This window comes from Talpa occidentalis, unplaced genomic scaffold, assembly GCF_014898055.3.
Source record: "Talpa occidentalis isolate TD23 unplaced genomic scaffold, MPIMG_talOcc4v2.1 talOcc4.10, whole genome shotgun sequence".
Taxonomy (NCBI): domain Eukaryota; kingdom Metazoa; phylum Chordata; class Mammalia; order Eulipotyphla; family Talpidae; genus Talpa; species Talpa occidentalis.
The window spans coordinates 91,620,812-91,645,879 of record NW_023600993.1 but is presented as its reverse complement, the minus strand read 5'-3'; the positions used below and the strand labels follow the sequence as shown (position 1 = coordinate 91,645,879).

At 45.7% G+C, this 25,068-nt stretch overlaps 1 protein-coding gene across 1 annotated transcript; it reads right to left on the bottom strand.

The window, feature by feature from the left end:
• Window positions 1–4,763: 4,763 nt before the first annotated feature.
• ACTR5 (actin related protein 5) lies at window positions 4,764–23,781 on the bottom strand. The gene is made up of 9 exons (XM_037501626.2): window positions 23,383–23,781; window positions 22,073–22,302; window positions 19,811–19,980; window positions 16,699–16,916; window positions 15,864–16,046; window positions 12,191–12,307; window positions 11,329–11,468; window positions 10,209–10,341; window positions 4,764–6,898 (listed from the first exon to the last, which is right to left on the bottom strand). Exons 1-9 carry the CDS (start codon window positions 23,779–23,781, stop codon window positions 6,641–6,643), a joined length of 1,848 nt encoding a protein of 615 aa, XP_037357523.1. The 3' UTR covers window positions 4,764–6,640.
• Window positions 23,782–25,068: the final 1,287 nt, after the last annotated feature.

The following is a 25,068-nucleotide window of genomic DNA, read 5'->3' as shown; positions in this document are numbered from 1 at the left end:
AATGATCATACCAATGTTTCTGACAACATTACTGAAAACAGTAATATTTCTTTATAGTTCTTCTCTGTTCTTACACTATACCCCTCTAAAAACTACCATTCTTTTCCCACCAGAGAAAAAGGTCACTTAAAGTTATCCAATTAAGGTCCCCTAATTAAAGACTTAAAAATAAGTGTTCTCTGTGTGAGTAAGCTACAAATTCAGTATATAATTATGTTCATTGGTTTCACTCTACTTTGATTTTTAAGGATTGTGTTTTTGTTTAAAACTGGTTTGTTTCATAATTGTGTATGACAGATACATGATTCCAAAGCCTAATATGGAGAATATGTACTGTTAATTTAAAATCAGAGCCACAGGAGAGAGAAGAAGCTGTTACATAGCTCTTCTGGCTAATTCAGATAACTTACATCCTACCTTCATTTTTTTTTTTTATAAATCTTTTTTTCCCTTATATATATATTTATTTTTTAAAATAATAAATTTTATTTTTATATTTCCCATACAATTGCAACCCCCCATTTTGACCCCAATCCCTCCCCTTCCGCCCCCCACCCCCCAAAAAGTGTCTCTGGTTCATCATCCTACCTTCATTTTTAAAAAGAGATATCAAAGGAAGCATTACCACCAGGGAAACATATAATTAAGGCTACCAATTTGCTAAAGATTTTTTTATTAAGATATTAAATTTTGGAAGGCTTTTATTCTAACAACAGAGAAAATGGCAATTGGAAGTTTTGAGATTGTTTCCAGAATTCACAAGGAGCCAAACCGGGCTGCCCAACCTACACCTGTCCTTTGTCATCCAACCAGGCTCTGCTGGCAGAACCTAAATTTGGCCCTGCTCCAAAATCAGCCCTGTATTCAGAAACGCTGGCCTTTGCATCCATCTCTACCATCCTCGGTGCTTTCCAGAGAGCCACTAGGTGGCACCAAAGGGCCTGTTCACTCACCCTGTTGCATCGCCCAGAGTTTGCCACACACAGGAGGGACACTGGGATTGACTGGGTGTGCTGGGTACTTCTCAGTGTAGCTCAACAACCTTGTAGGAACTTTGCTATTGTCGGACCTAGAGTGTGGGGAAAGCTGTCAAGAAAAAAGAGGGTAGATCATCCCTCCTCCTTGGAGGCTTTGTCAATATTCTGGTCAATTTTATTCAAGCTTGCTAGAATATTTTTAGCATTTGGGTGTACCTTCTCACGTAGCTAAAGGAATGACTGACAAAGGTTGACAGAGGACAAAAGGACTTAGCTCACACTCTCGGAATGCCCTTTCATAGTAACAGTGAGCACAGGATGTGGATACTGCTGGTCCAAATGGGAGGCCTTACGGATTTAATACATATGACGAAAACCAGACCAGATTTTTCCCGAAGTGCCCCATGCTGGGGAATGATCAGCAGGAAAAGCTCCTCCCCCTACAACTAAAGATAGAGTTTCCAGATGTTCGTCCAGGTGGGGGGATGCCCATCAACCTTGTCCCCAGGCAATTCCTGGGTGTTTGCCCAGCAAGCGACAGCCTGCCTCTGCCAGGTGTGTGAAAACATTACTCAGGCTGGAAAGGGCCAAGCAGCTGGCACGTCCCAACTCTCAACTCTCGTTGTCCAGGCTGACGACTGGCTGCCAGGAGAATCCCACAGCATTTCCCCCCCCCCCCACCCGGAACATTTCCAAAAAGCTGTCTAGCAGGCGCCAGCCACAAGGGGAGACTCCTCCCACATCCTATGAAGCATTCCTGAGAAGAATATCCAAGCTGAGACCGGAGCCAAGGAAATGTCCTTCTTCCACCCCCCACTTTCCTGTACCCAAGAGTGGATGTGTAGATAAAAGGTCCTTTTTAGATTTCTCCAAATTATGGACTAGATAAGAAATATTAACAATGCATTGTGAGATTTATAACACCGCTCAGAGTAAAACATAGGACACCAACAAAGGATCCAAGAGGGGAAATTGAGTTATTTGTGGTAACGTCCTCACGTGGCATGTATGTGAGAGAAATCACTCATGGCACTGTGGTAGGTGAAAGGTGCATCAAGTAACCCCTACAGCAACCCCACAAAATACCACAGACGGAGCTGCTCCCCAATGAGGAGGTAAAATGCAATACTAGGAGGTCACACAAGATAATGCCAAGGCCATCTGAGTAGGGGTGATTCAAGCCCTGGATGGAAGCTGCTGGAGCCTGGGCTTGACTTTCCATGTTTCTTCCAGACTTTGTGTTAAGATGGCAGGACCAGAGGATGGTGTGGAGCGACCACGTGGAATGATGCACCCGCAGCTACACCCACATCCTGACATTTATCGGACACATAGCCCCAGACGTAAACCTTGTGTAAAGCCTCTGAAATTTTGATGTTGGATGGATACATTTGCGTACTTTCGTTTTTTGTGCTGGTGGATTCTGTTCATAAAGATCTTACTTGAGCTGTTGTGGAGCTTTTTTTTTTGTGGGTTTTGTTGTTGTGGTTGCTATTCTTCAGACTGGTCTATTGTTTGCTGTCAGATTTTGATAACAATATTATGCTTACAAGTAATTTAGGTGATTTGTCTTCTATGCTTTGAAAAGGCTTAAGGAACATTGGCAGTGTCTGGTCTGTAAAGACTAATAGAATTTTGTGAATTCAACTGAACCTGGAACTTGAGGCAATTCAGTGACAATTTCTTTAACTCAGCTATGGAAATGGGTCTATTTAGACTATCAGGGCCAGTTTTGGTAAATTACATTTTCTGAAGCAATTGATGACTGTATTTCATCAAGATTTTCCAGTGTATTTTCAAAGAGTTCTACAAAAAAGTTACGATTTTTCTTGTTTTGGAAGTTTTGTATATTTATGCTATTTTGATCATTTTCTTACTGTTCCATACCTGTGCTTTCTCTATTCTTTCTAGGTAGTTTTAAATTTTTGTTGGTCTTTTTCTAGTAAGTTTTCTAGCAGCTTTTAAACTGTTTTTGTTAATGTTTACCTTTTTTGTTTTCTAATTATTCAATCTCTCATCAACTTTCTAGTAGGTATCAATGTTAAAATTTGGTATCATCTTGGGCCTCCCTGGTGGCGCAAGGGGTTAAGCACCGCACTATGAAGCAATTTGAAGCCTCTGTAGCACGACTTCGATCCCCAGCAGGCCAGGGAGCTACCCACATGGCAAGGCAGACCTCTCCTGCCGCGCCCACTGCTCCCCTCAGCAGTGTATTTCGGTTGGTCTGCCTGTTCTGTTCCCCACTCTGTCTCTGGTGAATCCTCTCACCCCCCACATCTCTGGCCTGTACCCCAGCTCTTGCATGCATAAATCAATAAATCTTTTTTAAAAATTTTGGTATCATCTATTTTTCATTATTAAGTAAGTCATTTTGTCTTTTTGCTGGAGGCTCAGAAATTCTTTTTTATTAGGATGTTTCCTAGAGTTGACATAATTATTAGGACTTTCTTAGAATTCTAAGACACTTCTAAGCTAATTTCCCTCTGCATGCAGTATGCCTTTACAGTTTTTACTTTCAGGGCATTTTCTTTTGGGAGAAGGTAATTTTTATAGAATCGCCATTTTAAATAAGTTTGTTCCATTGTTTTTCTCCTTCAATTTAAAAACTCAACGTACTGACTTTTCTTCAACCATATTCAATGTGATTAGATTTCCTTTGCATCTTTCCTTAACAACTTTCTCTTAATTTGGTTTCTCCTTTCTTTACTTCTTCCAGGATAAGTATCTTGCCTGTTGTGCATCTTGAATATAGGTTTCTGGGTTCCCATCTCAACACCACCCCATCCCTCAGTCAACGATACCCAATTTCCCATCATTTCATGGTGTTCTCACACTTGCACTAGAACGTGTATTTTCATTCATGTCGGAAGGCTGCATTAGCATTTTTGTGCCTGTGGTGACTTTTCTTGGTGTTTTATTTGCTAAAACATTTTAATTTGATTTCTCTGCTTTTGGTCTTTTCTTACAGTCTCCCCATAAGGAGTTTTATTAATGCTCTTATTTGAGTAAGTTAGATTTACCTCAATGACTTGACTATAAGCAGTAGATATGAGTAAGAAGTGGGGCAGGGAGAAGGTCTGGGTGGTTTCCTTGTGTCTCGAGGGCTCCCCCACCTGGCGCTATAGTGAAATCAATTCTGCAACATTTGGCACATTTTTGTGGGCAGGCGCCCACTGATGCTCTCGCCTGGGGGAAAGGCTTTGCTGTCAACTCCAATCTGCCATTACTAGGATTCCTCCATCTTATGTCAAGGGATTTGCTTCCTTAAGCTTAACCCCTTCCCATTCAAACTCAGTGGCCAAGTAGGGATGTTGGAACAAACTACGAACCACTTGGTGCTGAAAACAATAAATATCTTCTCACGGTTCCAGATACCAAGTCCTAACTTCCTCCTGAAGTTTTCGTGGAAAACCCTTCTGCCTCTTCCCATTCCCAGTGAATATGGCTTGTGGTGGCACCACTCCAATCAACTTGAAGTTCCCTTTGCTCTGCCCAGGGCCTGCACTCTGCCAGGCCTGGAAGCACCAGTCCCACCTTCTCCTGGATGTCATCATCATGGGGGCTCCCAAATACGGGCATGTTTAGGGGACACATCCTGAGAAATGTCACTAAGCAATCTCATGGCTGTGCTATCACGAGCCAGGTGGCACAGCCTACTCACACCCAGGCTGTACACAGGCCCATCGTTAGACAAAAGGTCGTTATGTGTGACCTGTAACTGCACAAACTCTTCAGGCACTTTTCATGTGCCAGTTTCATTCAATGATTCGGCCAACTTGTGCTTAATATAGTTTGAGGCTATTTTAAGGTGTCTCAATGAACAGGGCTCCTGGCAGAGGAGGAGTCCTCAGCACGGCCTCCTGAGGTGTTCCTTTCAATGGAGTGGACAGACTGTTGTCACATTTCCTTTATTCACAGTCATTTATTTACACAACCAGTTGGTCATTCATTAAAATTCCTGAGAGCCTGCAGCACCTCCCAGATCCAGCACTGGGCTGTGTGTACTTCAAGCTGAACGAAACCTACTTCTTGCTTTTGGGGTATATGTTACAATTCAGAAGAAACCATCCCAGGGCAGAGATAAAAGCCCAGAGCATTGTGGTGGTTGGTGCCAGGGGCTGGGGATCCCACGGGTAGCCATTCCTGCCTGTGTGCCGAGCTAGGACGAACAGAACAGATGCCTGAGAAGCGCGCCTGCAAAGGTAGGTGGAAGGGCTGGGAAACAGATGAGATGAAGCAGCTGCACTCAGGTTCACTCCCCTGACCGCTATTCACATTATAACCCTCCACCTAGGTCCCCCAATCTACAGGAACCCTGAGCAGGTCCAGACTCACGCTTTTTTGATCACCATGCATCCCAGCTTACTTGCCCGCCAGGGTTCCTCCCATCAGGGGGTGACCTCTACAGCAGTCTTGACCTCCCCATGGCTGTTCAGGCTTTTGGAGGCGTTGCCTCTGGGAGAAGGCCTGGCTGCAGTTGGCACAGTTCCTCCTCCGGCAACGTGGCATGCAAACACCACCCGTGTGCAGGCTGGTCCCACCTCCTTCACACCTACCCTTTCTTAGTAGTGGGTGCTGGTCACAGGCTCATGGCTCACAGTTCATGGCAATGCCCTGGGACTTCTACTGTAACCACCACCACTGTACCCCCTTCCAGTCTCCAGTATCTAAACCCCTGAGTGCTGGTGAACAGGTGATCAACCTGGAAATTCATATAAGCAGTTTGAGGTGGTGTCTGGGGTGGCCTTATGGGACGGCAGGCTTGAGGTTCCATGGACTTAAATGTGCAATCCTGTGACAGAGATGACAGAGTTCAGGGCCCTTCTGAGTCCAATGACAGGGTGTGTTTGAGAGTGAAAATTCTCACAAGCAATCTACACAAGAGAGGGGCTGTCTGTCCAGTTAAGATGGAGATGCAAAGGTGCAGGGAATGTGAGCTTATGGCAAAACTGCAAAGGCTACCTACAGCACTAACCTCCAGCCTATTTCTTCAGAAAGGCCTGAGAAAGTTAAGCAGCCAACAAACTCAGAGTCAAAAATCAGAAACTGGTAGGAAGGCCTCAGACGTGGAAAAGTTTCCAGCAAAGCAGGTACGATCAAAAGTTGGGACACCAGCCTCATTTCTGCCCCTGGAGAAACAGGCACCAAGCAGGGCCCTGGCAGAGTGACTGGGGAATAACAGGAGGAGGTTGCTGTTTCCACCACCACAAAGTCTGTGGGCAACTGCTTTTGTTACATGAATAACACCTTTTTCCATGTATGTGAAAGACTTTTCTGCCTGCTGGGCCTTCACGCAATTATTGAATAAATTTAGAAAAATACCTACATTGACAATATAAAATTTAAAGGACTTTACAAAACAAAAACAGAGACTTTAAATGCAATAAGAAATAAGCCCCGTGCATTTTGCACCTCCGTCTTCCACCCTGTGTTCACTTACTGCAGCAGGAAGCAGCTGCCACAGGTAACTTGCGGTTCCAGAGGGCCATGTGTCCTCACCGGAGAAGCCCCACACGCTCACTGTCCTGAAGGGTAACTCCCAGTTTCCCTGAACTGTTCTCCCCAGGAGAAATCCATCTTGCAGTCAAATGTCACTAGCAGATTCCGGCTGGACACACCTGGCAGTCACTGTCCATCACACCAGCCGACATGGCCCCTCTCTGCTACGCCTGCTCGCCAGCACCACCTCCACTGGCCCCAGCGCCTTTGCCAGATGCCTGGGCTTCTGAGGAGCGTGAGGCCTGCTTTGGCAGGCGGATGGGGACGTAGATGTTTGAAGCGCAGTGCTCCTTGAAGTACTCCCCGCCCTTTTCTTCATAGTCTTTCCTGGTGATCCAGACTTCGCTGTCATCCAGGTGGTCCAAGGCCCAGTCACGAGCGCCGTACCAGGCGTCCAGCACTGGGTTGGAGGCAAGCTGGACCTGCAACACGAGCAGAACGTTCACCACAGGCCGCCTCCCACCGGCGCTCGGGGAGTGATGTGCAACAGGCCAGCTACTCCCCAGAAACATACAACGAAGGCTCCCACAATTCCAAGCAGTGCAGGACTATTTCCGCACCTTCCCAAAGCTGAACTATGATGCCCCAGATTTTCTAAGAGGGTACACAAGAATGCAGAGCACCCTACACTCAACCTCACTGAATACATTGTTGCCAGCTATTTCACCAACACAAAACCCACCTCTATGGGCCCGAGTGAGGCCAGCTGCCACGCCTGCTCCACAATGCCTGTTGTCAACCACAAATTGTCAGAAGAGGGGAAGCAGAGCTGGCACTGGACCTGGAGGAAAGGTCTTCCAGGCCCTGGAGTCCCTGCTGCCAGAGGGAAGCAGAGGCCATGATGGCAAAGGGGTCTGAGGAGAAATGAGAGCAGAGGATGACCTGGCATGTTCCCCAGGATGCAGCCAGAGTGGGTTCCATTGGTCATTATTGGGCTGAGGCCAGGGTCCGTCCGCAGCTCTGAGTTAGGCCAGCCCACTCATTCTCAGGGACGCGCTCACTAGTTCAAATCAGGTTTCCTGTTTTCTGGTTCCCTCCCTCACCCAACCACCAGAGCTCCAGGTTAGAATAGTGGTGTCAGAATTTTCTGAAGTTAAGGGAAGATGACACAAATGGCATCGTGTTGCACAGAGAGAAAACGATGAAGCAGGTAAACCCATAAGTGGAGGAGACTGACTGCCTGAGATGACAGATGCAAAGGAATTGTGAGAATTGACTATCGACAGAATTAAGATAACAAGACCCCTTCCTGCTCTGGCCTAGAGTCATTGAAAGAATGAATGTATGGTGCTTGATATACTCCTGGCATAGTTAAGGATTTAATAAATGGTGGTTACTATTATTACCAGTAAAACACAATAAGATATACAGAACATAACAACGGAATATTATACAGCCATAAAAGGGATGCATTGGAAATATACTTACTGATATAGAAACCGATACAATAATTTGAAAAGTGAAAAAAGTACAAATTACAAGACAAGCTATCAACAATTTTTTTGTTTTTTAGTTATATTCAAATACTTGAGAAGAAAGTGACCTGAAGATATATATATAAAAACATTGGTCACAGTAGCTGAATTGTTTTTTCTGTCTTCACTTTTGCTTGTTTAAATTGTCTGATATTTCAGTAATGTTTTTATTTTTTTTTAAGATTTATTTATTCATGCATACAAGAGCTGGGGTATAGGCCAGAGATGCGGGGGGGTGAGAGGATTTACCAGAGACAGAGTGGGGAACAGAACAGGCAGACTGACTGAAATACACTGCTGAGGGGAGCAGCGGGCAAGACAGGAGAGGTCTGCTTTGCCATGAGGGTTTCTCTCTGGCCGGCCGGGGACTGAACTGCAGAGACTGCAGATTGCTTCACTATGAGGTGCTTAACCCCTTGTGCCACCTGGGAGGCCCTCAGTAATGTTTTTAAATGGTGGTTGTTTAAATGAGAAAAAAACAACAGAAACTTTACATTTTCAACAAAGCATATAAAAGTTACACACATCTGAGGGCGTTAAACATTCATGTTTGAGTCACTGCTGTATACATAATCTAAAATCTCAGCATGACACACTTGGCACATCAGCAGTGTGAAAGAAGCAGGCAAGGTGGGAGACATGCAAGTGGGGCTCTGCCTCCTGAGGGGAAACAGCTAGAAGACAGGGCTGGGATGACCAGAGACCTGGCAGCAGCGCTCCTACAACCAGTGCTCACAGATTCACAGGAAAGACTTCAGGGAATTTTAAGAAATCAATCTTGAAAATCCTAACAGCTATTATTTTCAGTTATGTCATCACAGGTCAACCCCACTCCGTGTGCGCTCATTCTTTTTACCATCACCCACGGCTCGGCTACTGCTCTCCCCCCGTACCTTGCCCGCTGCCCCCACAGCCTCTTTCTTACACTCCTTCCCTGGCACCTCCATCCTCCCACTGCCCTTAAATGTTGGTGTTATTTAAGGCTACTCCTGGACTCCACCTACTCTCCCTAACAGTGCCCGCTGCACATGCATGCTGAGGGACCCGACACTGCTGAGGGACCCATCAGCTGCTATGAGTCATCCCTCCTGTGGATCTCACAGGAGACTTAATCAGCCCGCCCCGGAAAAGGAAGTCATTATGCTCCCCCGCAAGCCGCCCCCTTCCTCTCTTATTTCCTAGTCGAGTGACTAGCATATTGATCTAACCAGTTGCCCAACCTAGAACTCAGGAGTTGTCTTAGGTACCACCTCTCTTCCCAAATTCAATCTATCAAACATGTGATATATCATTACACATTCTTTGTATGTGGATCTGTATTAGTATTGTATGTGTAATACATCATACAACAGACAGGATCAAGGTCGAGCCTCTTAGTGGCACATGCAGGCTCTGCCTCAAGTGAGCCCTGCTGACTTCTCCAACACTCACTGCCCCCCCCCACCCCCAAAGCCATGTGTTCCTGCCACACAGCTACTGCCGACTCCTCAACAAGTGCTTGTCCCCTGTTCTTAGCTCATGCTAGCTCCTGTCCGGAATGTTTTCTCCACCCCAGTGTCTACTCCACACTGTCTACATGGCAAATACCTCCTTCACCCTCAGAAGATTCAGTTCCTTGGAAGGGTCCCTGAGCTCCAAGACTGAGATATCCGTCACGCCTGTATGTCCATCAGCTCAGCTCATCACAGCCTATTTACTTGGCTGCAGCCCTCTTTGATAGCAAGTGGCTTCTATTTAGGGGCTCGGCGAGGACATCTTAGCAACCCAAGGTGCCTGGTATATGATGAAGCTCAGACCATGTTTCCTGGTGATCACAGATTTGGTAGATAAATTATGGGGCATTCATAACTTACAGTCATAAAAAGTCTTTTAGAAGAATAAGGACATGGGAAAATGTTCACAACAAGGGAAGGAAATTCAGGTTATAAAACAGTAAACACTCGTATGTGAGGAAAGTCTGTGAAAGGAAAGCTTTGCCAGCAGGACAAGCATCTTGGTGAGAACAGCTTATTCTCAACGTATGCTCTTTTGTACTGTCTGGATTGCATTATATGCAAGTCTCTGTCAATTGAATAAAAACAAAGAAGTATATAAAACGATTTCCATTCTGCTTTAAAAACTAAACACAGACTAAAAACTGAAAGGAAAGCCAGGAAAATGTGAACAGTGGCAATCTCATACACACTTTTTTACTTTGTAACCAGAAAAAAATAATCAATGCCAAATATATTCAAAACAGTAAGTGAACAATCAGTACCTGAAAAGAAGACCGAAAGGGTCTCATCTCCAACAGCTCCTTCTCGATTCTCGCTTTCATCCCAGGATACATCATGTTCCCGCCAGTGAGGAAGACGTTCTGAACCAGCGCCTCCTGGATGTCCTTCGGGTACCTAGGAGAGAAACAATCCTTCTGGTACAGTCCCTCCAACTTGAGTAGCAGAGAATGAAGATAAGGAACTGTAAGCTCTTAGTGTAACACAGAAAACGGTTACACAGAATGCTAAAAGAGAAACTTCCATTTTTTCATTTGTGTCTTTACAGAACGCCAAATAGCTAGTCAATACATCCATTTAAATGGTCGATTCCTTTCCCTTGCAGTTTTGTGCCTTCCTGAGATGTTTTTCAAAACCTGATTTTATTGAGGACTGACCTACACATATTTTGAAGAAGTCTGACAATGTATGTAACTCAGTAACCATGACCACCATCAAGGTACAGAACATTCCATCACCCAGAAAGTCCTGCCTCTGTTTTGAGGGCCCACCTCTCCACTGCCGAGTTTCTTTCTTTTTTAAAGAAAGAAACATGCTTGGTTACTTCCTCAGCCATGGTTAAGACAAAGTTCAAAGCCAATCAAAGCAGCCATGACAAGTTTGTCTTCTTGCTTGGTGCAAGTTTCCATTGTGTTTTAACCAACAGTAGCCAGAGCGCTAGGAATCATGTTCTCTAAGCATCCAACGTTGAGTGATGAAAATGCTTTAGTGCAGGAAACTGCCTGTATAAAGGACGGCATGGGGACATGTCAGAGAATGCCTCTTAAACAGAAAGCCTGAAGAGAAAAAAACTTCTCAGCACTGCAAATTTTTTAGTGTGATTTTAAATGACCAGTCGTTGGCAATGTGAAGGTTTTAGGAAGATCGACGCACATCACCGTGGTGCTCAAATGTGAAAGGAATTCTTAAAGTTCCTCAAACCAATTGAACATTTATGTGTTAAGAGGAGAATTACGGATCTCCAACTATGCGAGGGTAAAGGACACCATCCGAGCATAGCCGGGCAACAGAAAAGAGAGGAAGCTAGAATTCCAAAGGGTTGGTTATCAAAGCTACCAAACAAATGGTTCTGGGAAACAGAGGGAAAATACCTTCTAGTCTCACCTGTCCAGAATGTACTGAAGAGTCTCTGCTACCCCCGCCTGCTCTTCTCCTATGAGAGACGGCTGGAAGATAATTTCTGGAGCTCGAATTCTTTCTGTCCCAACAAACAGCTGATGATATGCTGCCAAGTTAAAGACGGGCTTTAAAAACCCAAGGTTTAGAAGATATTTTTAGGACATAATGACAAACACCCCAGTTGCCAGTTTCCTCAAACTCCATTCCTTATTCCAACATTGCTTCTGTCCTTTGTTCATGCCAGAATAACCTCTCCCCAACTCTCTTGATTTGAGAATTCAAATTTCTACCCTTGTTCAGCCTCTGAATCATAAATATCTATGAATGGTCCCTGGGAAGAGCAGCAGGAGAAAGGTCTGGCACTGGAAGGCAAGGTTCCTGTCCACTGCGTGCTCAGCACTCCCCGTCCCTGCACAGCCAGAAGCCTCCTCCCAGGCATGTCTCTCACGCAGGTCAGTTGCTCGGGTCACCACTGGAATGCCAGAAGCAAAGACCCACTGAGGTCAGCATAATGACACTGGCTTAACTGTAAATGGAGCCAGTTTAAACTTAAATAAAATTAAAAGCTAGCTCTTGGGTCTCAAGTCCGCAGTTACTTGATCAAAATATTTCTTTCTACAGGGAGACTATGTCCCAGAGATTCACAGATCTTGGTGCTAGACCCCCAATCAATTGCCAGAGAGGAAAAACCTCTGACTTCAGAAGTTTTAAGTGTTGTTATTGCCCTCTCTAAAGAACAGAACTGGAAGTTTTTGGAAAAAATATTCCTAAAGGAGCAGACTAGACCAGACCTGCCGCTTAGGTCAAGTGTCACAGCATGGACACGGCCAGGCTGCGGGAGTCAGACCTGGACAGTGGTGACCGGCTTCTCCACCTCAGGTGTCTCCTCGGAAAACAAGGGCTCAAAATCATTGATGCTTTCCACGTCTTCCAAAGACGGCTCCAGCTGCTCCAGGTCAGGGGTCTAAGAAGAGAGTACACAAACCAGACCTGTGACTCCAGGAGGACTTAGTTCTACTAGCTCACTGATATGAAAAGTATCGGGACCTTGCCTGATGTACTGACCCTTAAGAAAAACCACAACAATTTTTCTAAGTTATTAAAAAAAAAAAATCAAAAGAACACAGGACTCTAAGACCAAAAAACCAGGAATGAACTTTGGTCGTATTCCCTCCGTTTTCTGTTTACACAGCGTCACCCACTCCCACCCTCTGTCTGAAGCCTACTGATGGGCCAGCTCAGTCCTGGGCCCAGGGGAGATGGGCTGCATCCTCACACACACACAGAGACCCCTGGGGAGGAAGAGTGGCAGCTGGAGACCTACTACGCGGCTTAGACTACCAGCTAGATTGAATAAATCTCTTAATAATTAATAAATATCTGTGCCAACACGAGGTCCCTTCCTGCCTCTTGTAACACACAGACCTTCTTGTTCACATTTCTCACACCAAACAAGCCATGCTTCCAGCACACCGGGCGCTTCCCACCTCACATGCCTTCTCCCCACAGTCATACCTACTGAAATCAAATCATCTTGCAGGGCCCAGTTCAGATATCCCAATCTGCTCTCAAAAATCCATCTACTTTACCACACACATCTGCCACCACACTGGTAAACTTTATTACAGCTTCTATGGCCCTATTTTTTTGCAGGGGAGGAGGGCAAGGACTGTACCTCAATGCCTCTGCACCCTAGTCCTGGCATACTATGCCTGGCACTGAGTGGTGGACCCTAGGGGACACCCTCCAGTTTCCCTGGAATAGAGAAGACTAAGATGTTTGTTTTCCAAGTCTTCTCCAGCTACAAGAAAATGCCATCATCCACTCCATCTAGCTATATTCAAAAGCACGCCATGTTAGAACTAAGGTGACTTCTACACATCATTAAAAATGTGTGAAAAAGACACTTTACTTATCCTATTCCTATGATTCACAGAGAGGAACAAAGCTAATAATGTCAAGGCAGGCAATAGGCTTCTAATACGGAACAGATTTTTCTACCACACTGGCCTCGCTCCCTCTGGGGTTTGCCAGGTCTCCACATGTATTGTGTGGCATTCAGGAACACAGACGGGACTGCTCTTTTGGAAGGGAACAGAGGGAGTTTGCCAAGCACATCGCAGAAGACGCTGCCTGGTTCCCTGCAGCGTAAAAACAAGCAGGGATTGGCTCTGAGCTTGACTAGTCATGCAGGAGAGCTTTCCATATTTGGCCCAATGTGTCTTCCAATAAATGATGGTGCTCTGAAATTGTGCTCGCCCCTCTACCCCCACTGCAGGGATAGAAAGCGAGCATCTTCTACTTTGAAGATTTCGTGCTAACAGAGCCTACCACACGACAACCTCATCGGGATACCTGCAGAATAGCAAGGCCAGAATGTATCTCTGCAGGGAAAAATGGATTTTAGAAAACATTGCCCAGTGAAAAAAGTTTAGCTGTTTTAATTCAATTCAGCCATTTCTGTTTACATGGCATTTGAATAAGAGCTTTGATCCATGTAAATCTTTTCTCTCCACTTAAAGTAAATACTGCTGGAAAATACTACAAATGTTTTTTGAAACACTGGCCAATGTTATGGGTCTAGGTAACCCCATGAGTGTTACTGTAACGAATTCTAATCACTAACAATCATCCTGAATAAATGCTGACTGATCATTAAAGCTTTGGGGAAAGATCAGTTCATCAGACTGGTTGTATACAGAAAGAAACCGTTTAAAGTCCAATATGTCAAATCCCAAGCCCAGAGAGGTTAGAATATGGAACCCCAGAGCAGAGAACAAAGTAGGGACTGAGCATCCACTGAATGAAGGACTGTTTCATTCGCAGCAAGTAACAAATGCAGAAAAATGAACACAGAAAAAGAAAAACTAGTTCCCCAACTGCTCAGGGATCACTTTCATTTCTGTTTGGGATTTTCAACCTCAACTCTCCCCCCTGCACATGGCTTAGCGGCACACTGCTGGCATACAGATGCTGAGGTCCTGCTGACATGCTCCATCTGATAAAAGCTTAAAGATGGATGAATAAGCAACGAAGACAACAGGGTCCTGAATCCCAGTACAGAGCTCTAGTCTGAAACACAAACCTGAAACTGGGAGAAGCAAACCAGTTCTAAAATCTGATCTGGGATGTTGTGGAGGGGGAGATGGTAGTAAGGGTCCCTGGCCCAAGAACTCAGGAATCTGGTCCACTATGTCCAGGAAGTCTGCCTCCGCAGACGCTTGATCAAATGTGCACGCTGTCATCATCTCGTCTACGGCCTGTCATGGAGCGAGGGCCTCGTGACTGAGAGCAGGAGTGGGAGTGGGAGAGCGGCCTCCTGCCAGGACTATCTCTGCACAGGTAGGATCATGCTGAGCCAAGGGCAGCACTGGAGTCACGGTCAGCACCCACTGCAGCCAGCACCAAAGCAGATTTTTCCAGAGTACTGTTCCTTCCTAAAAGCATAGGCTTTGTAGAATTAAAAAGAAAGTTGATTTAAAAAACAAAACCCCCTATAAATTATCCTGGTTTGGTTAATTATTTGCCAGAGGATTAAACAAATTTCTTTGCTCTGGAACTCTAGAACTGACAGAATCAGGAAAAACTCACACATTTATTAACGCTTTTTTCCAGCTCTAAAGACAAGAGAGCCAACCGGCGACTTGGGACGAAGGTGATTTGCAAGCAGCCCCTTGACTGTGCAGGGCCAGGAGTGCTAGGGTGGATTACTCAGGGCCCGATCTCAGCACTGCTGCCTGGCAGCACCACCCCTCCCTTTTTTTTTTTAAAGATTTTTTTTTTATTTATGCATACAAAAGCTGGGGTACAGGCCAGAGACACGGGGGGGTGAGAGGATTCACCAGGGACAGAGTGGGGAACAGAACAGGCAGACTGAGTGAAATACACTGCTGAGGGGAGCAGCGCGCAAGACAGGAGACGTCTGCTGCACCATGGGGGTTGCTCCCTGGCCGACTGGGGATTGAACTGGTGCCACAGAGGCTTCGGAATGCCCCACAGTGCGGTTCTTAACCCCTTGTGTCACCAGGGAAGCCCCTTGCCAGCCCTTTTGGCCACATCCACACTTACTAACAGTCAAAGAGTTGTTAGTAATGAATATGAGGATGATCTTAAATCAACTTAACATTTTATTGAGCATGTCTACAAGTGGCTATAAAAGTCATAAGTTTCAGGTGAAACACGATCCCTGTCCTAGGGAACATCAAGACGGGAAGGAAGGAAGTGAAAAATCAATCACGACATACTTAACAAGACATTGGAAGAAAGTTAAAGGAGACTTTGAACTATTGCCAAATAACCTGCAAGGCACAGGCACAGGCTCAAGACAGCACCAGACAACCGGTATATGAATGTCCTTCCTACTCTCACACGGACACACACACCCCACACACACACACACGCTTTCCCCTCCCAAGGGAACAGTGTCCCCACACATGCACCCATGGATATCACTCATCACACCGTTCTCTAGTTCCCTCTAAGTGCAGTCACCACGGGGCCTCCCTCTAACACTGGGTTACCTCTGGCTTGCTGTCCACCACATCCACCTCGAGGTTGACTTCTGCTTGAAGGATTTTCTGCTTTGCTTGCTCCACTGCTGAGCTGAGCTTTTGTATGTATGACTGCAGCTCTTCTGGGGAGTCCATGTTCAGCTCTATCAGAGCTTTGTGAAACTGATCCATCTGGCCATCTTCCAGAAGCTCCTGAAACCGGAGCAGTTACAGTCCATCCTCAACTACCAGGGCAATCACAGACAGGAAGGTAAAAGAAGTACCTCAGAAGCTCCTACAGCAGGAGAGGGCTCCCACAGCTCCCCAGCTGGTCCTCCCTCAAAATCACACTTCCTGCCAACATCCCACACAGCTGCCCTCTGCCCAGCACCCTATCAGTGACAGCACCACCTGCTGAGGTAAAAGGAATCTATGGGACAGACATCAGAACATCATTACCTTTCGGGTGGCAGAGGTGGAAAAGCTACTAAGAGGAGATGTGAGGGAGGCCTGGGGAGTGGGGGGGCAAAATGCTCTATTTCTTAATCAGGATGGCAGAAAACGATTGTGAAAAAATTAACCAAATTGTACTCATAAGTTGTGTGCACTCTGAATCATGTTTGCTATACTTAAGTTAAAAATGAAACGAAAGGACATTCTAAGGCAAAATTAAAGCAGTAAAGTCAGAGTCCACAGCTCTTTCGGGAACACTGCTGCACGTCCTCCACATGATGCTCCCCCAGACTCCTGGAACCAAGCGTGACTTAGTCAATGCATCTTATGTTGAGGAATCATACATGGAAGAATATTTCCTGGGACCACCCTGTGAAGCAGGGTAGGGACCCATCCCGGGGAGGGCTCTTACCTGCACATACAGCAGTCTGTCCAGTCGTTCCTGGTCAAGCTGCAGCTTCTCCTCCCGCCGACGGGCGTTGAGCTCCTGCAGCCGCCGCAGTTGCTGCTGCCGCTTCTCCTGCTTCTCCTCAGAGGTCAGAGTGCTACCGAGGAGCTTGTTGGAAAATGGGAGCTGCATCTTGTGGACATTGTCTTCATAATAGTCGGGGCACCGCCACTTCTGCAATTCTTCACAGAAAACAAAGTCATGAAATGGAAACATTTGTCAGGAAGTTAATGCCAGAGCTCCTGACCTGAGTGAGGTGGAGAAAACACTTGTCACTCAACTTCTGACTCAACCCAATCAACAAAAGGCAGCTATAAAGTCTATACATGATGCTACAGAGCTGCTCTGAGAGACCTGCTAAATGATGTTCTTCAGAGAGACATGACACCAGAAGGAAACGTGGGACATCAGGAATGGAGAGTAACAGAGATGATGAAAATCTGGTGAGACATCACAGCCTGACCTCCTCTTGAATCCTTTAAATCATGTCAGACAAACCAAAGAACCACAGAGCGTCTGACATGCCTCCAAGGTGACAAGACATAGTGTTAGACAAGGCCAACTGCAGGGGGCAGGGGAAAGCAGCCTCGGGGTGCTTGAATTTCCATATTCCACAGGACCTGATGAAACAGTGATGCTAAGCAGACATGGAAAGTATGTCTATGCAATCTCTAGGACAAACTCTTCAAAACATCACAGATACAGCAAAAAACGCAGTAGATAAATGAAAATAAAATACCAAATAATTTAAATGTCCAAATAACCCAAAAAGAAGACAGAGAGGGAAACAGGAACAAAGAGAAGGAGCAGAACAGACAATAAGATGATGCCCTGAACCCAAGCACAGGAATGGTTCACTAATGTAAACGTCCTAACATGCCAATGAAAGGGTAAAGCCTGCGATAAAGACCCTAAGATTAATGAATGTAATGATACAGGTAGGTTAAAAGGATGGAAAGACATATCACACAAGCATCCATCAAAAGAGAGCTGGAGTGGCGATAGTAAATACAGCCAGACTTCAAAGCAAGGAAAATTACAAAGGATACAAAGGGACACCATGTATGATAAAAGGTCACTCTGCCAAGAAGACATAACAATCCTTAATATGCACCTAACAAAAGAGTTCAGATACTTGAGAGCAAAACTGACAGAACTGAAAGGAGAAACAGGAAAATTCACAATTATCCCTCGAGACTTGAACACTCATAATCAATAGAGCTAGGGCCTCCCCTGGGGGCACAGGCGGTTGAGTGTAGCACCTCTGCAGTGTGGGTTTGATCCTGCCCAGCCAGTGAGAATCCCACATGGCGCAGCAGACCTCTCCGTTCTCGCCCTCTGCTCCCCTCAGCATTGTATTTCCTCAGTCTGCCTGTTCTGTTCCTAGTTCTGTCTCTGGTGAATCCTCTCATCCCCTGCACTTCTGGCCTGTACCCCGGTTCTTGTATGCATGAATAAATAAATTGTTAAAAAAAATTAAAAAAAAAAAGAAATCTTTAAAAAAAAAAATCAATAGAGCTAATTGACAGAAAATGAACAGGGATATAAAAGAACTGAACATCACCATCAACCAGCCTAATCGATAGTAGAGAACACGCTACCCAGCAACTGCAGAGTACACACTGCTTTCATGTATACATGGAACATTTGGCAAGGCAGCCCTTGCCTGGGTCATAAAATAAAGCTGCACAAGCTTAAATGATATCAAAGAAAGTCCTGTGACAATAATGGAATTAAACAAGAAATATCTCATTGCCCGGCCATCGGCGAGGATCCCACAAAAAAAAAGAAAAGAAAAGAAAATGAAATATTTCAGTGAAAGATAATAGGAAAATCCCCAAAGACTTGGATAAGAATAACGCATTTCTAAATAATCAAAGGCTCAAAAAATAAGTCTTCAGAGAAATTAGAAAATATCTGAATTCAATCAAAATGAAAATATAACATCAAAATTTGTGGAATTGTGAATAAGCTTCCACCTAAATAGATTAGAAAAAGAGAGCAAAGTAAGCCTAAAGCATGAAGGAAATAAAAAGAAAAAAAAATAAGAGATTACCTGAAGTCTTATATCTATGAAAGAAATTTAATTCATAATTAAGTCTTCCGAAAAAGAATTCTCCAGGCTCAAATAGTTTCACTAGAGAATTCTATCAGATATTTAAAGAAAAAAGAAAACTTCACATATTTATTTGATCTTTTCCAGAATGTAAACTCATCTAACAAGACCAGCATCCCCCGACACCAAAACTAGACAGATACAGTGTAAGGAAACTATTGAACAATATCCCTCATGAATAGATATATAAAACCCCACAAAATACTACCAAATCAAACCCAGCAGTATATAAAAACAATACCACACATGATAAAGTGGGGTTTATAAAAAAAATCAAAACTAGAGTTCAATATTCAAAAATCATAATCTCCACATAAACCATCCAAAGCTGGAACACCACAGGAGTGTTATCAATTGATGCAGAAAAAAAAATTTCACGAAATTCAAAACCAATTCATGATAAAAATGCTCAACAGAACGAGAAACTGAAGGGAATTTGCTCACCTTGATAAAGGGCATCTGCAAAAACTCCAAGGTAGAGCCTCCCTGGTGGTGCAAGGGGTTAAGTACAGCACTATGAAGCAATCTGCAGCCACTCACAGCATGAGTTCGATCCCCAGCCAGGGACGTGACCCACATGGCACAGCAGACCTCTCCTGACTTGCCCGTTGCTCCCCTCAGCAGTATATTTCAGTCAGTCTGCCCGCTCTGTCTCTGGTGAAAAGAGAGACCAGAGACACACCTCTGGCCTATACCCCAGTTCTTGTATGCATAAATAAATAAATTTAAAAAAATATATGGGCAAGCTGAACCTAACATTTATACGGAAAGGCAGAGGAACCAGAATAGCCAAAGCCATATGAAAAGGAGCCTACACTTATAAGCTATGAGTTTATTAAATAGTTTGTTAAGAGACTAAATACCCAAAGAGAAAGGGTTAGCTGAAAGACAGCCATCCTGGGAACAATTTAAGGAAGGTGGACACCATCCAAAAGCCACAGCAAATGTCCCCTTCATCACCTTCTATGTAGTCCTCAGCGATGTAGCTGTGCTCGTGCAGGATCTCCTCCATGCGGCTCAGTGTGATGGCGGCCAGGTGCCCAGGGTACTTCAGCTGGAGGAGACGCTGGAGGTAGCCAGCTGCTTGGCTTCCTCCAAGGTTGATGCGCTTGCAGTTTTTAGCATCTAACCTACCACCAAGGAACAGAGAGGAAAACTGAAATTATTGGCATCACAAAAAAGAGACTATGGAGAACCTTGAGGGGAAAAGGGATATTAATGCAAAAGAATGAGGAAGACACAAACCAGCTGGGGGAACATTAAACCTTACACTGGGAAGGAACTTGAAAGTTCCCTTGCTCCAGCCACTTAACCAACGCAAGAATTCCTAGTCCAGACCAGACCACAGCCCTCTAACTTCTGCCAAGAGTCTCAGGAGGAAGCGAGGTTCAATGGGAAGAACACAGGCTCTGAAGTCAGACCCTATGGACTTGCCATGTATCTCTCACTGTGGTCCTGGGACTAAGCATCCTCCAAGTAGCTGGGGAAATGTTAAACATGTTCATTTGTTCTGGGGTGGGCTTGAGAATATTCCTTTTAAGGAGCTTCCCAAGAAACTCTAGTATAACCCAGTTTGAGAACCCATCCCCCAGACACTCTGACTGAAGCAAACACATTAAGTAACTGCACATATATGGGCTTATTTCAGTCTCCTACGAGTATCAGATCCACTCACGTGAAATGAAGGGGAAGAGAATTAGAATAACTATTTCTTAATGTGAGAAAGCGAGCAGTAGAGCACTAGAACTTCCTGTTAAAGTGTCACTGCTGTATCGCAACTCACCAGCAGATGCCAGTAGAGAACAGAACATGTTCCAACCAAATCATTCCTGATCTTTCAGGTGGAAAAAAAATTTCTCTCAAAATGGCATAAAAATAACGTGATGCTATTTTTAGCTTCTGCATATTTTGTTTACATAAATAGCAAACTCCACTCACCAGAAGTGTTTGGCAATATCTAAGAATTACTTCTTCCTTCATATTGTAAAAACTTCCAAGAGAAAAAGCTCACTACAAGTCTCAAAAAATTCAACAGCATTTATTCTGACTTAAATTTTCAAACTGCTGTACAGTTTATAAAGTGCCATCACCTACATCATCTCATTTCATCCTTGGGGTAACCCTGAGAAATCTATTTTTCCCAATTTTACATGTTAGGGAACTAAGGGAAGAAGTTAAGGAGCTCATCCTTAGGAGGGCTGCAACTCCAGGTATTCAACTCCAAATCCAACTCCTTTCCTATTATACAACCTCTTACTCAATGAGAAATCATTTCAAGAGAGCACAATACTAGCCTAGTCTCTTGGCAGATTGATAGAAACTAACCTCAACTTTTATTCAGCTCAGAAATATTGGATAAATACCTATTATGTGCCAGACACTGTACCTGAAAAGGTCTAAACTAGAGTGATTAGGGAGCTTTAAAATAAAAAAAGCAAGCTCTTCATAAAAAAAGTGATTCCAAAACACAAAGATCTAAATTATTCAAAAAAGGGCTTCCCCGGTGGCACAGCAGGTTGAGCACAGCACTATGAAGCTAACTGCAGCCTCTGCAGCACGGGTTCGATTCCCAGCCGGCCAAGGAGATTCCCACATGGCACAGCAGACCTCTCCTGTCTCGCCCACTGCTCCCTCAGCAGTGTATTTCAGTCAGTCTGCTTGTTCTGCTCCCCACTCTGTCTCTGGTGAATCCTCTCACACCCTGCATCTCTGGCCTGTACCCCAGCTATCGTATAATTAAAAAATAAATCTTAAAAAAATTTTTTAAATAAAATAAAAGAAATTACTCAAAAAAACATTTTTATTGGGCCTCCCCAGTGGCGCAGCGGTTGAGCGCTGGGTTGCGAAGCTGCCCGCAGCCTCTGCAGCACCAGTTCCATCCTGGGCCACCAGAGGAGGGTCCTGCATGGCGTGCAGACCTCTCCTGCCGCCCCGCTGCTCCCCTCAGCAGTGTACTTCCTTGTTCTGTTCCCCACTCCGGCTCTGGTGAAATCTCTCACCCTCCCGCGCTTCTGACTGTACCCAGTGCTTGTATACATAAATAAATAAATATTAAAAAAAAAAAAGTGACTGACCCATAATTAGGTGGGTAGGTCAGAGCTAAGCCCACAAGTGCTTAACAGTCCAACATGCTATTATCACTCTACCTTTTAAGTAGGCACTCAGTAAATGTTTCCTGAATGCTTCTCAAAACAGTACTCAAATGCCATAAGCACAACTCACCTCCCTTCTAAGATGGGTAAAATATGTGTACACTGGTATCCAGAAGAGATGATGAGCCCAGTGGAAGTCAAGTTCTTTGGCTTGTTGTGGTAGAAGCTGAAAAGGCTATCGATTCCATAGGCAACCTTGGGGATCCCGTAGCACTCAAAAAGGAGCTCAGACATCATTTGTCGTGAATACAGAGGGTTGCACACAGCTTCTGTCAAAACTATGGGGTGATCAACACAGCCCTACTTTGAAAGAAAAGAAAAAGTAAATGGGTGATAAAGGAATACACTTTTTAAAGAATGCAAGAAACCAAAATGCTTATTGCAGAGACTGAATTTGCTTTTGTTCTCCATTCAAAAACGTGATCAGAAGCAAAAAAAAATACTCATCTCATCCCTACTGGAAGCTGTTTCAAGAAAACATAAAAGTACGGAAAGTAGGATTAATTTAAGGTTAAATCAAGCCCCATGCCAACTGTCAGTAATTCAGATCAGCTCTATTGTCAAAACTATCTCCAGAATCCAACTGCTTCTTACCACATCCCTGGATACCTCCCTCGTGTAAGTCCCCATCACCCCTGGGCAATCCATCCAGGGCAACCGGTCTCCCCGTTTCTACCCTATACTCCATGTTAGCAGCTATAGTGTACCCTCTGGAACATAAGTCATAGCCCGCCACAGCTCAACACCCTACAACAGCTCCCATAAAAGCCTATAAGGTATGTGAGTTGCCCCCTCATTACCTCTTTGACTTCCTCATCCCCTTATTACTCTCCCCCTCATTCTGGCTGCCCTGCAATTAGAATCTGGGCACACTCCTGCCTCAGGGCCTTTTCATTGTCTGTTACCTTGGTCTGGATATTATGTCTCCAGATGATCAGTGTTAGTTCCTCAATCATCGTTAATTCCCTGCTCAAACATCACCATCCCCAGGTCCTACCCTGCGATCTTATTGAAAAAACTACAGCCCTCTCCTTTTCTTCTAGCTTGCCATAGAATCTACTGAGTACTACTAATTCTACTGTTGTCTTTTCAAAATACGTCTTTCCATACCGGATCTATAAGCACAGAAAGTTCTGTGGACCCATCACGGAGGTATGCCATACTCCTGGAAAAGTGCCCAGCACAGAGTCGGGGCTCCATGCACATTTGTTAATGAGCGAATACATGCTCTAATTAGAATGACATTATTTTTCTTAATTGCTGTAGTCCATGCGCCTAGCACAGGGCTTTCACACGTTAGGTCCTTAATACCTGAGCTCTGGGAGAGCAGACAGAGCGAAGACAGAACCTTCCCTAAGTCCAGCCCACCCCGCCCCTCACCTGTGAGGAGACTCCCAGGTGCTGGAAGCTGTAGTCCAGCAGCAGCTCCTGCAGCTCCAGGTTGACCGGCACATTGCGGTCGAAGGGTGAGCGCAGCATCCAGCGCAGCGGCTCCAGGCTGCCCAGCGCGTTGCCCACCTGCGGGCCGGCCCCGCCCCGAGCCCCGCCGCGCCCGCGGGCGCAAACAGCGCGGAACTGCAGGCGCGGCTCCGGGCCGGGGTCCGGGCCCGGGCACGCCCAGCCGGCGCGAGCCTGGAACGACCCATTGTCCAGCACCAGCGGCACCGGCAGTGGCCCATGCGCGACCGGGCCGGCCTCTAGCACCGGGTCCGGCGCGGCGCGGGCGTCGCGGAACGGGAACACGTTCGCCGCCAGCCCGGCTGCACCGGCCGCCGCCATGTTGGGACGCGCGCTGGCCCCGCCCCCCGCCGCAGCGGCCGCCCCGACGGCCCGAAGCCCCGCCCCTGCGCGTGACGGGACACCCCAGCTCTCCCCTCGCTCAGCCCGGTCAGCCTCTGCTTCTGGACTCGCCCCGCGGGGCCCAGGCCGCCTTGGAGATCGCCAGGCCTGGGCCTCTCAGCGAAGTCCTGGGCAGTTGCCCACGCTCGCTGGCCTGGCCACGCCCCCTCACGCCAGCCGCGGTCTGGGCCGTAAGCCCCGCCCCCAATGCGTCAGCCAGCAGGACCCGCCCCTTCCTGGTCTCCGCGGCCGGGCGCCCTGATCGGTGGAGCCCGCCTTTTCGCCCAGCCACGCCTCTTTTGAGTCTCTCTCCTTCAAACGCCCTTGGCTCCGCCCCCGCGTGGTTACGTCGCCCTTAGCCTGGCTGTCAAGGAAACCCCAACGCTGGGATACCGACCATGCTCAGTTTCTTGATTTGGGAGCTCGTTCGGCAGGCCTGTCCATTTTGGGAAAATTCATCAAGCTGGCCACCTATGGCCTGCGCACTTTTCTGCATGTATGTGATGTTTTATCAAACAATATGATGTTTCAAAATGTATTTGTTAAGGGGCCTCCCTGGTGGCCCAAGGGGTTAAGACTCAACCTATGAAGTAATCTGCTGCCACTGCAGCAGGAGTTCGATCCCCGGCCAAGGAGGTGACCCTCATGGCCCAGCAGAGCCCGCTGCTCCCCTCAGCAGTGCACTTCATCGGTCTGCCTCTTCTGCTCCCCGCTCTGGCTCTGGTGAATTCTCTCACCCTCCCTGGCTTCTGACTGTACCCAGTGCTTGTATAAATAAATAAATAAATCTTAAAAAAAAAAAAAAAAAGCAAGGAAAGGGAGGAGCAATGGAGCAATCCATGGTTTTGCTTGTATATTCATGCAGATCAACAAGAAAGGGTTTACCTGCAAAGGGAGGGGATCACATGGGTGGGTCAGTGTGGGTCAGGTGTGCCACTGCATACTTCTTTATATACTTTTAGTTTAATAGCCATGTGAATGTATCACTTTTTTAGAAAAAAAAAAACAAGAACAATGTACAGGTGAGGTAGATTGGATTATTGTCAGTTCTTCACTCTTCTAATAGGATTCTACATCTACTCTGTCTACTCTAATTTTATAAAGCCTCTCACTATAGACCTTGATATTGGACTTGGCCATGTGACCTGCTTTAGTCAATGGACTGTTAACTAAATGTGATCTGAGCAAAAGATTTAAATGTGCCTGTGCCTGTGTGGTTTAAACTGC